General features: G+C 46.9%; 1 protein-coding gene across 10 annotated transcripts in view; it reads left to right on the top strand.

Moving 5' to 3' along the window:
• NEBL (nebulette) overlaps positions 1-17,598 on the top strand; it is a 488,546-nt gene that overhangs the window by 384,710 nt on the left and 86,238 nt on the right. For 8 of the 10 annotated variants that reach the window (XM_090047275.1, XM_090047280.1, XM_090047276.1 and 5 more), the window contains 7 exons: positions 917-1,024; positions 6,486-6,596; positions 10,387-10,497; positions 11,289-11,399; positions 16,019-16,129; positions 16,377-16,487; positions 16,836-16,940. The exons of the other annotated variants lie outside the window; for them this stretch is intronic. In XM_090047275.1, coding sequence (XP_089903401.1) covers positions 917-1,024; positions 6,486-6,596; positions 10,387-10,497; positions 11,289-11,399; positions 16,019-16,129; positions 16,377-16,487; positions 16,836-16,940 — 768 coding nt within the window. The remainder of the gene's footprint in view (positions 1-916; positions 1,025-6,485; positions 6,597-10,386; positions 10,498-11,288; positions 11,400-16,018; positions 16,130-16,376; positions 16,488-16,835; positions 16,941-17,598) is intronic. 10 annotated transcript variants of the gene reach the window in all.

Here is a 17,598-nt window from a genome sequence, read left to right as displayed (position 1 = left end):
TTTCATTATGTATATATACCACATTAAAATGATATCACTAATCTGAAAAGAATGAAGGACTGATTTCACCCTTAACTCTCTTGGTTTTACAGTAAATGAAACTTCCCATATTTAGTTTTATAATGTCTCTTTCTCTCTTCCCCCCCCCTCTCTGATTAGAATGGTTAAGTTATACATGAACTTTGTCAATAAATTTGAATAAAACTTGTATGAATATGAGAGAATGAAGTTACAAGGCTCATCTGTGTTTTAGGGTGCCAGGTCAAAAGAAGTCTGCTACTCCAAGTCATACTATTTATAAGGTGTGTGTGTGTATCCCCAGAGTTATGTCCATAAATATAGTTTTTGTTACAGTTTTCAGGGTCAAATTTAGAGATAACTAAAGGAGGAGATGGAGATTATAAGAGTAATGCCATCTCCCTTTTCAGCAAGGGGTTAACTTGAGCAATGCTTGAAAGAAGTATTTAAGAATGGTTGCTGGGGAGCTAAAGAACACTATCCAAGGTAAGTCAGGTCTTCATGTGTCAGGGTCTGAAGCTCTGCTTGAACCCAAGGTTTTGGATAGTTGTTTAAGTGTGTCTTATTTAATTATCCTCATGATAGTTTGTTTTAATATGTGGCTTTAAATAAAGGCTTGCTACTGCTCATAAACTGTGTTATTTCTGCTGAGTAACTCAATACAAGATGCAGCTGATGTCTTGAAAATTCCACTGGTTCTGGTCTAGATAATTGAAGTAAAAGCGTATGCTGTAGCAGAAAACCGTCCTTGATCTGTTTGTCCTGCTTTTCCAACAGAAATTATCTAAGTCAAGGCTTCTGAGAAGGGACTTGTCAAGGCCAGAGTTTGGCCATACCAAGTTTACAATCATCACATTTTCTCATCTGTTGTAATATTAAATTATTTTTCTTTTCTTAGGTGAAATACAAAGAGGATTATGAAAAATCAAAAGGCAAATCAATGCTGGAGTTTGTGGATACACCAATTTATCAGGTTTCAAAGGAGGTTCAAAAGATTCAAAGTGAGGTTGGTGAAATGTGTTTGAATTAGCATCATGTGTTATAACATCTAGAGATGGCTCAAAACTTGAAGCATCTTGACCCCTTTAAATTGGTGGCGATTCAGATTTTAATCCCCAAATGTAAACACCTATCTACAATTTAGGCTTCAGATTATATCGAAAATTGGAAGAGACCTGTTACATAGTTACAGTCTGGATTGAGTCAGAATTTCATTGCAACAGGAGTTTGATGTCCTTGAACCTTGAAATGTAGACTTCAAGAGCTCTTAAAAATCAGAGCCTAATCACGATGCACATTTGGATATGCACCTCCCTACCTAAACTTTTTTTTATAACCATTGGTATTGGCATTGTTAGCTAGCATAAAAATATTTACTTTATGGTAAACAAGGAAATAGAGAAACACAGTACAGAGTCCATGTAACGTCTGTAGGAACTAGGGCAATTTCTGTCTCTCTCTCTTGCGTCTGAGGTAGAAACCTCAGTCTCTTAAATTTTCCTTTCTACACTTTTCCAGTGTATCCTTTTTTTTCTTCATGAAGAGTTAGTCTGAATATAGTTCATGAAAAGTAAATGAGGAAAGAAAATTTCCTGGCTTTCTAGCATTTAGGGCTATAACAGAGAGTCTGGGGCTCCCTGTTCCTTTACTTTAAAAGCAGCCCAGCCAGGGAACACTGCAAACTAGGCAGGGTGCAGCAGCTTCTGGGTGGCAGGGCAACAGGACAAATGAGGCAATTAGCAGGCACCTGCAGGCAGCCTGCTGCCCGGAAGGGGGCAGAGCCCTGGGAGATGTGGTATATGGAGATCCCAGTAGTGCCTGAGGGGCATGCAATCACCTTGAGCCATACCAGGGGTAAACACAAGGCCTGAGTGACTACTGGCACCCAAGGAGGGGTGCAGACAAGCAGGGGCCAGGAGCCTGGTGCCTGTGAAGGGCTCAACCAGATGAGCCAGGGGCCCAATGTCTGTGAGGGGCATGGCCAGACAGGAACTTGGGGGTCTGGCATATAAGGGCCAAGGGCCCAATGCCCACAAGAGCCAAATATCATTATAGTAACACCTGCAAGGCTTGGGGTATGGTGTAGCCTTACCCACATGATATGATATGGGGTATGATTGGAGCCACACATTTAGCCCCTAAAGCTTTAGGTGCCTTGCAGTGGCACAGGCATAGTGAGGCCCAGTGAGGAGCCTGGGACCAGAGCTGGGCATAGCAAAGGGCCTGGGCATAGCAGAGTGCCAAGGAACCCTAGAGGGGTCCAGTTAGCCTGGGGCCACATGAAGGCCTGTGGACAGCTTCCTCCTCCTCATTATAATGATTATGATTATTATTTTTCCATCAAGGCGGGGTGGTCAAGAAGGGAAGGTGCCCTAGGGGTGGAGCAGGGCATGGTTGCAGAGTCACCTGGGGGCATCATAGCCGTACCTGGGATCCCAATGTGTTACAAGGGTGCAGACAGAAGTGACAATTTTTGCTCTATCTGGCCACAAAACAACCTTTACCCATGACCAAATGCAAGTGAATGACTGTAGAAGAGTTCAGATTGCATGAGGGGTCAGATGAATGTGTTCGGTCTGGGGTTTTTTTGGCTCCTGCTCAAGGGTAGGGCAGGTGTATTGGAGACCCCCAACCCCCAAGGTGGGGGGAGAGTTTCAATTCACCCAACCCACCCTCCAGCATTGACTGGGGATCCCCAAGAATGAGCTCCCTCTGCTTCCTTTCACCCCTCCCATTCTGATAATAGCAACAGGCTGGGAGGGAGAAGGGACCATTTCTAGGAAAAAACAGTTGCAGGCTCACAGACAGCAGCTAGATTCCCTTCCCCTCTGGAACCAACAGTGAACTTTGGTTTGGCTTTGGAGGACTGTTGTAACTCAGAACGCTTCCTGCAAAACATTCTGAGTTACAGTGGAGAGTTGCACTTCTGTCTGCACCCTTAGGGTGCGTCCACACATGCAAGCACATGTGCTTGCAGCAGCTCAAATACAACTGGTGCAAATGTGAGCTGGGCCTTTTTGCCTCAGCTCATGTGCCGGGACATGCACTTCAGTGTTGGGCAAATTGTGCCACTTGGGGCAAAATAACCCTGCAGCCAGGGGGAGCTAGAGCCTGGTGCCAGTACCTATGCTGTCTCCAGCAGTATAAAAAGCTGCCCTGTCCTGGTCCCATCAATACAAAAAGCTGCCCTGGCAAGTCGCTCAGGGCTACTCTCTCTTAGGAGCTTCTGGGGCCCAGTACCCCTTGTGCCAGCTAGATTGCTGAAGCAGCCCTGAGAGTCCCCTACACCCTCTACCCACTGCAGCAGTCTGGCAGTGGGGGCTGCTGCCTGGCTGTGACCTGCTGCACACCTGCCAGATCCGGATGGGGACTGCACAGCCAGTAGACGCATCTGCCCCTCTGGGCCAGCTGCCAGTGAGCTATGGCTGCAGAGTTGGCCTTTGTGTGGCACTAAGGCCATGTGTGTCCTCTGCTTGGCCATCTGGGCAGCTATTGCCTGGAAGATGTTCCGGGTGTGGTGGCCTGCTTTGAACTGTCAAAAGCATGTCATCCTGGCCCCAGTTGGCCAGGAGATCAGCCACCTTCAGCTGGGTCCAAGGTGCCAGGTCTGATCAGGCAGGGTCCTGCCACTGGCCTCCTTAGCAGGAATTCTGGTGTTCCCTGTTTCAGAACTGAAAAATCCCTGATTAAAAAAAAAATCCCAAAGTCACTCTATAAAGTACCCCAAAATCCATGTTCCTCCACAATTGAAACAAAAGACTGTGCACGCACACGCGCACGCGCGAGAGAGACAGAGACAGTGATCAGTTGGGAAATGTTTTATTTATATATCTACAGTGTTAAAGCAATTTGGAAGCCTACCAATGTCTCTATCATCATAATAAGGTGAATTCTAAATACCTATATGTTCTGCTGCCCCCCCACAGGGGTTACAGCCCCCTAACAGGGGCCAAATCCCCCCCCACTTGCACCCCCCAGCCCCCTGGATTGCTGACCCACCTTTCCCCATCACCTGCTGGCTCCTGCAGCCCCCCCCAGTGACTGCCCCCCCAGTCCCTCCTGCTCCTCCAGACCCCCCAATGGCTGCCCCGCCTGGCCCCACCCCCGCCAGCTCCTGAAGCCTCCCCCAATGGCTGCCGCACCCCTCACCGACTCCCCCAGAACCTGCAATGGCTGCCCCACCCAGCTCCATCCCCTGCTTGCACCCTTGGCTCCCCGAGGGCTGCCCACCCTCTCAGCCTCCAGCACTTTAAAAAAAGAAAAAAAAACGCCTCTACTCACTGCAGTAGAGGGAGTGTGGGGGCTCCAGGGCCTCCTGGCAGAGCCCTCCCATGCAGCATGAGGCAGTGGGGGGCAGTGGGGCCCGGGCTGGGGCCCTTGAGGCTGTCATCCAGCCTCGCGACCCCAATGGCAGCTGCTTCTGGTGATGAGTGTGGGGTTTTTTTGTTTGTTTTTTTTTACTTGCCAGGATGCTGGGGTGGGGCTGGGGCCAGGTAGGGCAGTGATGGGTGTGCTCAGGGGCAGGCGGGGGATGGGGCTAGGAAGGGCAGAGATTGGGGACTTGGGGGGCAGGCAGGGGATGGGGCTGGGGCTGGGCAGGGCAGGGATCGCTGGGGCTCAAGAGGCAGGCAGGGGGGCTCAGGAGGCAGGGAGTGGGGCCAGGTTGGGCAAGGATTGGGCAGGCTTGGGAGGCAGGCAGGAGGTGGGGCAGGGATCTGGGGGGCTGGGGGAACAGGTGGGGCTGCTGGGAGTCCGCCCCATGGTCCTCTTCTCCAGCTCCACCCACCCCTTACATACCGGCACTGGAGATCAGGTCCAGCTCCCTGTGGCTGGCATGCTGCCTGCCCTGCACGGGCAGGCAGTGTACTTCAGCACCAGGGCAAGGGCCAACCATAGAGATGCTCAGGCTGCTACCAGAGCATCTTTGTGGAGGATGCAGCCTCTGGTTGCCTCTGGGCACAGTCTGGTACTGTGCCTTGCCCTGCTTTCTTTCTCTGCTGTTCTTTTTGACCCCTGGATATCTAGGGGTCTAATTTTGCCCCCGTGCTGCAAATTTGCAGTGGGGAGAGCATTTTCTTGTTTCTGCATGTGCCTCTTGCAGCATCTCAAAGGAGTTTGAGACACTGCAAGACACACGTGCACACTTATTTGGATGCGCCCTTAGAGTTTTTTGAACTCTTCTATTAAAGCTGTTTTAAAGAAAAATGTTTGCAGTCTTAATTGTTTCTTAACAATTTTTTTTTTTTTTGTTTGAATGTGTCAGATCCTTTCTGTCCTGACTGTGATTCCAAACCTTCTCTGCAATTTATCCAAAATGCAACTGGAAATAAAGTATCTTTTTCTCATTGTTCTGGCCATGTAGCTAGTTAGAACCCTTCACGTTCTCTTGCTTTCTCATCAGCATTGGCTTGTCTTCCTGTTGTGGAACAAATGTAAACCCTGCCTGGTTATGTTCTTGATTTCATTTGTTTCTCCTCCTCTGGGCTAGGGACCAAAATAACACACAAACCGGTATGTGTGTTTGGAAACTGCTTCAAATTTGTAACGCAACAGAAGTCCAGTGCACATAAACTGCTTCAAGATACCCAAAACCAGTTTAAGATAAACTTGGATGGATGTAGCACCAGACTTAACAGATTTAGGGTAAATCGGTTTATTGAAGTTGTGTCCTAGATCCCTCTCCAGATTCAAGTTAACTCACAGTCCTGCAGCATCCCAGGATGCTTTGCACCTTCCCCACAAACCCCTCTCATGGGGTGCGTGGGCTAGTCTTGCCCCAACCTGTCTGCTCTAGCTTAGCAGGGAAGCATGTTCTAGTGCCCCTCGGCTTCTGACCTGAGCCACTGCAGGCATCTGGCTGCTTTTCCAGAAAAGCAAATTGTCTGTTCACTTGCTTATCTGCTCTGCGGGTTAAACTAAACTGTGAAGATTGAATTGATTCAGGCTCAGGTTTTTTGACTGTGTGCTTAGCTCTGGTGTTCCTAGGGGCTGATTTACAGGGGGCACAAGAAAAAGCTGCCACAGGAGCCAGCCCAGTTGCCAGAACTGCTGGTGCTGGCCCAGATGCTGCTGCTTCTTCTGCTGCTCCTGTTGCTGTGGGTGCAGAACCTTGTTACACCTCTGATACCTTCTGCTATTGAGGCCCCGGAAGTTTGATCTTTCTCGCCTTGTCCTCCCATTAAATTCCCTTTCATAGCTCAGTTCTTTCTCCAGATACGTTACATCGGTAAAGCCTTTCAGTGCTGACAAGAAAAGTAATTTTTTGCTTACTTGCTGGGCCATAAACCCCCAATTATCTAGGTTATAAAAATTAGGACCTAAAACTGTTCAATTGATGTAATGATGACTGCACCATATCTCACCTGTATTGATTTGCCATTTGTATCTTTTTAGAGTGTACTTTCTGCAATACGTGTAAATGCACATACATGTAAGCGTGGACTAGTAATATTGTTTCGTTTCAATAGAAAGCTTATTGCAAAGATTTTGAAGAAATGCTCAAGGGAAAAGCAACGATGGATTTAGACAGGACTCCAGAATTTTTGCACATAAAACATGTCACCAATCTCCTCAAAGAGGTAGATCACTTCCTTTTTTTTTGTTTCTCTTTGTTATACTGTAAAAGGGAAATAAGCAGCCTACCCATGCATTTTTGATTCATAAACAAAATAACTTAGTAAATCCTGTCCAATTCAGTAAAATTAAGCTTTAATTCATAAAAAAATATTTAATGGTTAGCTGAATACACAGGTATCTGTTCATTGAAAGTTACACTAGGAAATATTGGTGTATACCAAATAGTTACTGGCATCTGTTCATCAGGAAGTGATTGTGGATATTGCAGCTATTCTGCTGACTGGTGGTGCATTTTCTTTTGTGGCTGTAGGGACAGATACTAGACATACAGGTCCTGCCACGGTGGTCATAGGTGTACATGGCATTAGGGGCTCCTGTTCTGAGATGCTGCTTCCTTTGGTCATCTTTCTGTTGTAATTCAAGTAACCATCTTTCATTGTGATGTTGGACTCCATGATTGAGAAAGGAATGTCACTTCATTGCCAAATAGTGTTCTTAACAGAATCAGCATTACCTATGGAGTCTTTAATGAACATATAGAAAGTATAATGTCCACCAAACCTGAACCAAGAAATAGTTAAAATCGGATAGTATTGTGGAAATGGGGTTGCATGATTTTCAAATAATTTTATCTCCAAATTGCTAAAAATCATATATATTTTAAAAAACATTATTAATTGTTTCTCAGGAAGTTAATTCAGGTATGCAACTCAAAATTTGTTGCATGAAGCTAACCATGCTTTAAGGAGACATGATGAAAAAGCTTTAAGTTGTTAAACATAAACACTTTCTCTTTCCTTATTAAAAAATGCACCTATACACGTGCCCAACTAATTAGCATGCTACAGCAGCCTCAGTGCCATGAGTATTCAGCATTTCTGCTTTTCAAAATGGCTGTGTTGATACTTTAACTAAGGCTTGTTGAAGGAGCTTTAATTAAAGGACCATTTTGAAAAGCAGGGTGCTGAATACATGAGATACTGCAGGCACTTAAATTAGAGCGGCTCCCAAGAGCCACTCTAATTAATGCAATCCTCCCTCACCCCCACCATGGAGTACATGTAAAGGTGCCCAATCTGTTGGTTCAGTTAGTCTCCTGTTGTGGAGAATATGGGGAGGATTCAGAAGAGATTACACCTTTTGTAATTGTGAGATCCACTTGCTTTAGGATCCTGCAAAACTTTCTCAGGAGAGTGAGAGTTCAATTGTTTCCCAAATGAACAGAAGAATCTCCCTAATTATGACAGCTAATCTTTGTAGTTTATTGATCGTAAAGGACGTGTTAAAGAAATGACTGAATTCCCATTTGTTTATATTGAAGAGCTTACAAAAGGACAAAGGACCTTGGTAAATACAGTGCAATTCAGTAAAATAAAGCTTTAATTCATTTACTCGAGAATTCTTTAAAAATATATTTGCTTAAAATCTAAGCTTGTCATTAGGTCTTCAATGTGCTTTGAAAAATGTGGTGAGGGAATTGATTGCATTGCTGCTGGCCATTATCTTTGAAAACTTGTGGTGATTGGGAAAGGTCTCGGATGATTGGAAGAGGGAAAATCTAGAGCCCATCTTTAAGAAAGGGAAAAAGGAGGATCCAGGGAATTACCGATGGATAAGCTTCATCTCAGCCCTTGGAAAAATCATGGAACAGGTCCTCAAAGAATCCATTTCCAATCACTTAGAGGAAAAGAATGTGATTAGGAACTGTCAGCATAGATTCACCCAGGGCAAGTCATGCCTGAAAAGCCTGATTGCCTTCTATGATGAGATGACTGGCTTTGTGGATGTGGGGAGAGTGGTGGACTTTAGTAAGGCTTTTGATATGGTCTCCCACAGCATCCTTGCAAGTAAGCTAAGGAAGTCTGGGTTAGATGAATGGACTGTAAGGTGGATAGAAAACTGGCTAGATCATTGGGCTCAAAGGGTAGTAATCAATGGCTTGGTATCTAGTTAGTAGGGCTGTGCAAAACAGCAGCGTTCCGCTTTGACATCCGTTTTGATGGAGCAGTCTTTCGTTTCGAGTTTTGTTTTGATTCAAAAACATTGTTCCATTCTGAATCATTGAAATGCTTTCTCTGTTTCAATGTTTGGATCGGGCTGGGGAAGGAAATTCAGCCAATATCCAGCTCTAGGATTGGGCTGGGGAAAGTGAGTTCTGCTCCCCACTGCTAGGATTGGGCTGGGAAAGTGAAGCTAGCCCAGCTGAGTTCCCCTCACCAGTGCTAGGATTGGGCTCAGTTCCCTTCGAAATGTTTCAACTGCCCTCATTTTGTTTCGAGTATGTTTCAAAGCTCTTCATTTTGTTTCAATTTCTCTGTTTCCAGCTCAAAATGAGTCGTAACAGTGTTGAAACAAAACAGACGGCAACATTTCGCAGAGCCTGAGTAGTTAGCGGCTGGTCTCAAGTGGAGTGCCTCAGGGGTCAGTCCTGGGGCTGGTTTTGTTCAATATCTTCATCTATGATTTAGAAGATAGGATGGATTGCACCCTCAGCAAGTTTCCAGGTGACACCAAGCTGGGGGGAGTAGTAGATATGCTGGAGGATAGGGCTAGGTCTCAGAGAGCTCAACAAATTGGAGGATTGGACCAAAAAACATCTCATGAGGTTCAGTAAGGAGAAATACAAAGTCCTGCACTTAGGATGGAAGAATAACTGGCTAAGCAGAGATCTTTAGAAAGCCACCTGGGGGTTACAGTGGACAGTAAACTGAATATGAACCAATAGAATGTCCTTGTTGCCAAGAAGGCTAATGGCATACTGGGCTGCATTAGTAGGAGTGTTGCCAGCAGATCAAAGGAGGAGTTTCTTCCCCTCTATTTGACACTGGTGAGGCCACACCTGGAGTGTCCTGTTTTGGTTCCCGCCCCCCCAGTACAGAAAAGATGTGGACAAGTTGGAGAAACTTCAGCAAAGGGCAATGAAAAGGGTTAAGGGGCTGGGGAACATGACTGCTGAAGAGAGGCTGAGGGAACTGGACTTACTGAATCTGCAGAAGAGAAGACTGAGGGGGGATTTAACAGCAGCCTTCCACTACCAGAAGGGTGGTTCCAAAGAGGATGGAGCTAGATTGTTCTCAGTGGTAGCAGATGACAGAAGAAGGAGCAATGGTTTCAAGGTACTGCAAGGGAAATTTAGGTTAGACATTAGGAAAAACTCTCACGAGGAGGGTATGCACTGGGACAGGTATGTGGAATCTCCATCCTTGGAGATTTTAAAGTCTTGGCTAGACAAAGCCTTCTCTGGGATAATATAGTTGGGGATGGTCCTGCTTTGAGCAGGGTGTTAGACTAGATGACCTCCTGAGGTCCCTCCCAACCTAATTTTCTATAATTCTATGAAAGATAACGAATAATTAAAAATTAAATTCGATTAAACTGTTTCTTGTTTTACCTTTGTGAGTTTTGATCACCTCTCCAAGAATGTGGAAAAGAATGGTGACCCGTCCACAGGCAGCCTCTACTGTGATTTTAATTTTTCATAGAACACCTGAATACCATGGAGACAAAATACTGATAGTATTATTCTATGATAGCATGTTAAAAGAATGGAAGGAGATGGTAGGAGTGTTGTTGCTGTATCGTAATTTAACTAATCATTTTACTAGCTCTTACTGTAATATATGGGGCATGTTTAGGGCATAGCCATTCTATCTGTGAAGCCATTAGTAAAATGGGGATGAATATGAATTCTTCAGCTAATTCATATTTCATAGCAATGTTCAGAAAAAATGATCAAATAGTAAGAGGCATGTTGCACACAATTTAAAGTGGGGGATTTTTTTTTATCCTTAGAAAGAGTATAGAAAAGATTTCGAAGAAGGGATTAAAGGAAAAGGACTGACTGTGTTTGAAGATACGCCAGATTTGATTAGAGTGAAAAATGCAGCCCGGATCCTAAATGAGGTATGTTATGGTAGTGAAGGTTATTGGTGGCATAGAAAGTACATGTTTTACAGTGCACCCTATTGAAAAATATTCTAATTTATCTCATAATTGAAAATGAAGTATTGTCTTTTGATGCTGATGCCCACCTGGATTTTGCAGAAAGAATACAGAAAAGATTTGGAAAATAAAGGGGAAAAGAATTATACTTATTCCAGCTATTCAGCAAACATGTGAAATTGTTCATGAGATCAGTAGATAAAAAATGTTCCTGGGCAGGAAAACCTGACTTTGAGGTGACTTTGTTGTATTACATTCAGGGGGCTATGCACATGTGCATGTCCCTATTGTGTTCTACTTCTGTACCACTAGAAAATGCCTCAGGAGCTGAAACAGTGCAGCCTGGTCATTCATCAGGCTTTAGTTTGGCTTTGGTTCAGGAAAGATCATTTAAATTAAATAATTTAAATTTCTTACTCCAAGAGTTCATTGGAAACAACTCTGTGCTTTTAAAGATTTTTTTTATTATATTTTTTCTTAAAAGTAAATGGTGTTTAAACTGGGCAAACCCTGCTGGTTACTAAGCAGAACTTCTTACAGTGTATTCCAGAGTTTGTCCAGAGTTGAACAAAAAATGTAGAAGATGGAGACAGCTACCTTTAAGACTGAGTTTCTTTTGGACCTCAGTTTATACATTCATGTTCTTAGTAGTTCACTGCAAACAATCGCTTGTATCTGAAAAACTTGAAAGCTGGTTTAAAAATGTGGGCAAAAACTATTAACTGAAATTATTTGAAATACTAACTTCACAGAAAGAATACAAAAAAGACCTAGAGACTGAAATTAAAGGCAAGGGCATGCAAGTGGGCACAGATACTCCTGAAATACAACGTGTCAAGAAAGCTTCTGAAATTGCAAGCCAGGTTAGTACCGTTGTTTTTAATTAGTGCCAGCTTTTAAGTGAACTGAGGACTTATTATCAAAACCATAAAGTAACACACAAAATGTATTAGACTAGGGACAGAGGTTAAGCATAAACTGGTTTAAATGATCAGAAACTGGTTTAAACCTGTAACATAACATAAATTAAGTGGATATAAACCAGCTTCAAAATGGCCAAAACTGTTTTAAGATAAACCTAGTTGAATATAGTATCAGACTTAACTGATTTGGGTCAAACCGGTTTATGCAACTTCTGTTCCAGACCCTTTCCTGGTTTAAGTTAAATCAGAGTCCCCCAGCATCTTGACATGCTTCTCTGCTTTAACAGAGCAGGGCTGGCCACACACCCAGCTGCCAGCAGGGACTTTCTCATCCCCAGCAGTCAGAAATGGGGCAGATTCCCCTGCCTCACCCCCTCTTCTGCGGCAGGCAAGTAAAGCCCCCACTGCTGGTTTCCCCCCTCTGTCAGCATGAGTGCATGTTTCTCCCCCTCCCTCCACTCCCTCCTTAGCTGCCCCCTACCTGCTGGGCTGTGGACCGCACTCACCAGGGAGCACCACACTGCTAGATGGTCTGGGTCAGGGGAACTGCAGCCCGGGATGTGAGCCTCCTCCCTCCTCCAGTGTCAGCCCTGTTGCATCCCTACCACAGCTTGGTGAGTGGGGCAGCCCAGCCCTAGGCTGGCCTGATGGGCAGTGGGGGCTGGCTCTGGCCATGCTGGGAGGAGGACTTGTCTGACAACCACAGGGAGCTCAGGGCAGTCCCGGCTCCCCAGAAGGGGCAGGGATAAGGTGCTGGACTGCAACTCTGTCCAGAAGGTACTGGGCAGCCCCGATGATCTGACCTCCTAAGGGTGACTCCAGCAAAGTGGCGGCACTAGGGGCCATGCTTGTTCCACCGGTCCTGGGATGCAGCAGTGGTCTGCAGTAGGTGTGGAAGAGGGAGTGGGAGGAGGCTTCTGTTTTTCCTCCCCAGTCCCTTCTCAGCTGGCCTAGTGGCCAGGGAGAACATGACACAGGGTGATTATCCTGGCTCCCAGCTGCAGGGAAGCCCGCAGTCCCCACCTGAACTGGGAGCCAGGGTGATCACCTGGCCATGCCCCCTCCCTGGCTGGTAGGCCAGCTGAGGAAGGAGTGTGTGGGGGAGGGAGGGAATGACCCTGCTGAGGGCTTCCCCCTGCCTGTGCTGGGCACAGCCTGGCTGTGGTCCAAAGCCAGACCGTGGAGGGGAGGGCATTTCCCTCCCACTTTCTCCTCAGCTGGCCTCCTTGCCAAGCAGGTTGCATGGCTGGGTGATTGGCTTGGCTCAGGTAAAGCCCCCAGTGCAGGCTTCTCTGGAGCTGGCAGCTGGGTCAATCACCTGGCCAGGCTCCCTGATCAGCTGGAAGGACAGCTGAGAAGGTAGTGTGGATGGGGGAAACAGCCCCTCCACCCAGCTTTGGATGCCAGCCAGGTTGCGCCTGGCACAGGGGGTGGGAAGCCCTTAGTGGGGGCCATTTCCCCCCCAACTCGCTCCTAAGCTGGCTGCCAGCCGAGCAGGACATGCAGCTGGGTGATGAGCCTGGTTCCCGGCTACAGGGAAGCCTGTAGTGGAGGCTTTACCCCCCTGCCTGAGCCAGGAGCTGGGGGTGATCACTTGGCCATGCCCCCTCCCCGGCTGGCAGGTCAGCTGAGAAGGGAGGGGAGGGGAGAAATGGCTCTCATTGAGGGCTTCCCACTCCCTGTACCAGGCACAGCCTGCGACTCAGCCAAGATGGTGGGGGGGGTGCTGTTCCCCCCTCCACTCCCTTCTCAGCTGGCCCACTGGCCAAACAGGGGGCATGGCTGGGTGACTGACTCAGCTGCCAGCTCAGGCAGGAGAGTAAAACTCCCACCACAGGCTTCCTTGCAGCCAGGAGCCAGGCCAATCACTTGGCTATGCCCCCTGCTTGGCTGGCAGCTGGCTGAGGAGGAGTCGGGGGAGGAAACGGGGAAATGGCCCCTGCTGAGGGCTCCTCCTCCCTGTGCCGGGCACAGCCTGGCTGGAATCCAAAGCTGGGTGGGGTGGGGGGCGTTTTCCCTCATGCTAAGCAGGGGGCATGACCGGGTGATCAGCCTGGCTCCTGGCTCTAGGGAAACCTATGGTGGGGGCTTTACTCCCCTGCCTGAGCTGGGCCAATTACTGGCCACGCCCCCTGCTCCACTGGCAGGCCAGCTGAGGAGGGCATGGGGGAAAGTGCCCCCCAGCCAGACTCTGCCCAGCACAGGGGTAGGAAGCCCTCAGTGGGGGCCATTTCCCCGCCACCCCGACTCTCTCCTCAACTGGGGGTGGGGGCTGCACTGTGGGCAGGAGCAGGATGATAAGAGCTGCCGCAAACTGTGCAAGGTGAGCAGCGGTACTGAGACTCAGAGGGGTGGCCATAGCCCTGCAATGCTCCCCAGTGCACCACTGCCACTTCCTCAGCACAGTCTGCTTTGTCCACCCTGCTCCCACCGGCAGCATAGCTCCCATTCTAGGAAGAGGCTTGCACTCCCTGGGAAACCATAAGAGGGGCTGCTGCCCCCATCACAGGTTGCTCCCCCCTTGTTGCTCCAATGGCAGGGGCAGGAGTGTAGCCAGAGGCTAGCCATCATGGCTCCCTTAGGCAGTGGGGCAGGGAGGGGGGTTATTTTCCCCCTCCCTCCAGCATCTGTCAGAGGGGGCAGGGAGGGAGCTTATCCTACTGCTCGTCTTGGTCAGGGAGCAATCGCTGTTGGCAGTCAGGGCTGGCAGACCCCAGCTGCAGTCCCCCAGGGGCAGAGGAAGTGGAGGGGGAATAAACCCCATCCCTGCTCCCTCTGCCTCAGGGGCCATGTCAGCTGGCGCCTGGTTGTGCGCCGCCCCTGCTGCTGCAGCAGTGAGCGGGGAGTGCCAAGTGGACCCTGCCGTGGGTCTGTTCCTGTGGGACAGTGAGGAGGGAATAAAACCCCCTCTCTAGCTAGTTTGCTTGAGGCTACTGCTGGGGCCTGGCCATGCCCCACCAGCACAGCTTCCTTGCAGCCGAAGGCACCTCTAGCACCCCCGGCTTTTGGCCTGAGCCACTGCAGATATGTCTATTCACTTGCAAATTGGTTCATAGTTTCATAGTTTCTAGGGTCGGAAGGGACCTGAGTAGGTCATCTAGTCCGACCCCCTGCCATGGCAGGAAAGAGTACTGGGGTCAAACGACCCCAGCAAGGTGTTCATCTAACTTCCTCTTAAAAACCCCCAGGGTAGGAGCCAGCACCACTTCTCTTGGAAGTTGGTTCCAGATCCTAGCCACCCTGACCGTGAAGTAGCGCCTCCTGATATCTAGCTTAAATCTACTCTCCGCCAGCTTGTGACCGTTATTCCTGGTCACTCCTGGCAGTGCTCGGGGGAACAGGGACTCCCCCAGTGCCTGCTGATTCCCCCTGACTAGTTTGTAACAGGCCACTAGATCCCCCTTCAGCCTTCTCTTCTGGAGGCTGAACAGGTTCAGGTCCCATAACCTCCACTCATAGGGCCTGCCCTGCTGTCCCCTGATCATGCGAGTGGCCCTCCTCTGGACCCTCTCCATGTTGTCCACATCCCTCTTGAAGTGCGGCGCCCAGAACTGGATGCAATACTCCAGCTGTGGCCTGACCAGTGCCGCATAGAGGGGGAGGATCGCCTCCTTGGACCTGCTCGAGATGCATCTGTGGATGCATGCCAAGGTGCGGTTGGCCTTCCTGACTGCCTCCCCACACTGCCGGCCCATGTTCATCTTGGAGTCAATGATGACTGCAGGCTCCTTTTCCGCCTCTGTGCTGACAAGAGGGGAGTTCCCCAACCTGTAGGTATGGTGCCGGTTGTTCCTCCCCAGGTGCATCACTTTGCACTTGTTGGTGTTGAATCCCATCCTATTCTCATCCGCCCACCCTTGTAACCTGTCTAGGTCCGATTGTAGCCTGTTGCTTCCTTCCAGTGTGCCCACATCCCCCCACATCTTCAGTTTAGGCAGGTTAGACTAACCTGCAAAGATTTAATCAGTTCAGGTTCTGGCTTTTTGATTGTCTGTACCTAGCCCTGGTGTCACAAAATACGTGGTTTGCAGCTGTTTGGAGTCAGATTTGACCTATTCCAATTCTAGGGAAAAAGTAAGACTTCCCAGTGCTATCCTTCCCTCAGTTTTCATAGGTAAGTAGCATTACTTACATTTTCTGAATCATGATGTAGGTGCTACTCTAACTTGTTTTGGGGTCCTAGAATAAAATGTTCCTTGTTTGAAGAGTAATAGATGATAAGCATGTTCACAGTGAGGGAAAATCCTGAAGGCCTTCCAGGTTTTATTTTTGCAAGGCCTGGAGGAAGAGATTCACATCAATGATGGCCTCCAATCAGAACTGTGAAAATGGGAAAGGCTACTGAGATGAATGTAAAGTAACTTGTTTTTTAAAAGGGTGTTTGAAGCCCTTCATAGTGTAAATGAACTGTTGGTAAATCCCACAAAGCTATTCTACCAATATAAAAGCCATTTGGTTTTATTGGGATGCTATTCAGTGAAGGCAATTGGATTAAAGTGGGATCTATATATTGCTTTAGCTGTTGTTCATTTAAATGTTGCCCATGCTATTCTTCACAGAAAGAATACAAGAAAGATCTAGAGACAGAAATTAAAGGGAAGGGAATGCAAGTGGGCATGGATACCCCTGAAATACAGCGAGCTAAAAATGCTTCTGAAATTGCAAGCCAGGTATGTACAGAATAATGTTTACAGACTACATTTCAGGAAAAAACACAATGAGCCTTTTAAAAATATATGGAAATATTCTTCTAGAAGGTTGATGGTAATAAGAACAACTTGTGATAAAAGCAGATTGCCCTGTCTCAGCTGCTGTTGGAGTCCAGTCTTACAAGGATGGCTTTGAAGATGGCACACACCAATTACCACAGGCTTAAGTGTACAATACAGCTGCAGATTATAATGTCTTATTTTGCAGAAAGAATACAAGAAAGACTTGGAGACTGAAATTAAAGGGAAGGGGATACAAGTTGGCACAGATACCCCTGAGATACAGAGGGTCAAAAGAGCTTCTGAAATAATAAGCCAGGTGGGCACAGAATGAAGGTTAAATGTTTTAATATCTCCTAATGATGTGTTCTGGGAACATATTATTCATAATGCATTGCTTTGCCTTGTGTTAATTAGAGATCTGTATACTAATAGTAAATAAATTAACATATGGAAGCTACTTGTGGAACTAATGTTTTAAGCATTTGATTCTCATTTAAATTAAGGACTCTTTTACCATGGTGTCAGTGGAAAATGGCCTTTAATTGTGTGTAAATTTTGTTTACATCCATTTAGCACCTTTTTACATGTCCAGAGTGGTCATATTTTAAACAATATCAGCCAAGAGAAAGCATGGAATGCACATTTTTAAAATTATGTTTTTCAGAAAATGTACAAAGATGAAGCAGGGAAGATGCTCTGTAATTACTCTGCTGTACCAGATACTCCAGAAATTGAGAGGATTAAGAGTACTCAGAAAAACATTAGTTCGGTGAGTAGCAGCAGTTCTGCTTTTAGATTTGACTTTTCAGACATTTCCAAGTATGAAATGGTTTCTCTGGTATCCTGGCATGGAGTGTGGATATTTGAGTAATTGTCAATTAACCATTTGCATAATTTTCATGGAAAAGACTGTACGATAGCACTAATTTTTTCAGAAAAAAGGCCCATCTTTGCTAGGCTTGATACTGCTGCTTTAAATTGTTAAGCCACTTAGTTTAGCCTTGCCAAGCCCCAGTCATTTTTAACTGAATTTTTTTTTTAAAATCTGTCTCCCCAGAGCACTTCATTATATGCTGGATACATGTACACATGCTTTACTGCTTGACTAATTAGCTCCACAGTGGTGGTGGTGTTTGTTCTTCAAATTCAAAGATGACTATGACATCACTGGTTGGTTTGGTCTCTGTGAGCACATGAGTGGCTGATCAGGCCAATTTGTGTTTTGAACTGTCTGTGGCACACTTAGCAAGAGATGCCACTTTGGGTTGCTTGAATAACAGTGGACATACTGCTGTTGCAAGATTTATTGTGTTTGCACTTCTGCTCCTCTTCAGCAGTTCTTCTCCACTTATAGACAGTTGCTCTAGTATGGATGAGGCTTCACCAGGTGGAAAAATCATGAGTGAGATCTTCCCAAGGCTCTGGGT

The sequence above is a fragment of the Crocodylus siamensis genome, chromosome 5 (assembly GCF_052110815.1).
Source record: "Crocodylus siamensis isolate JL-2025a chromosome 5, ASM5211081v1, whole genome shotgun sequence".
In the NCBI taxonomy this organism is placed as follows: Eukaryota; Metazoa; Chordata; order Crocodylia; family Crocodylidae; genus Crocodylus; species Crocodylus siamensis.
Note: the sequence above shows the minus strand (reverse complement) of the source record. Positions and strands in the feature narration are given on the sequence as shown.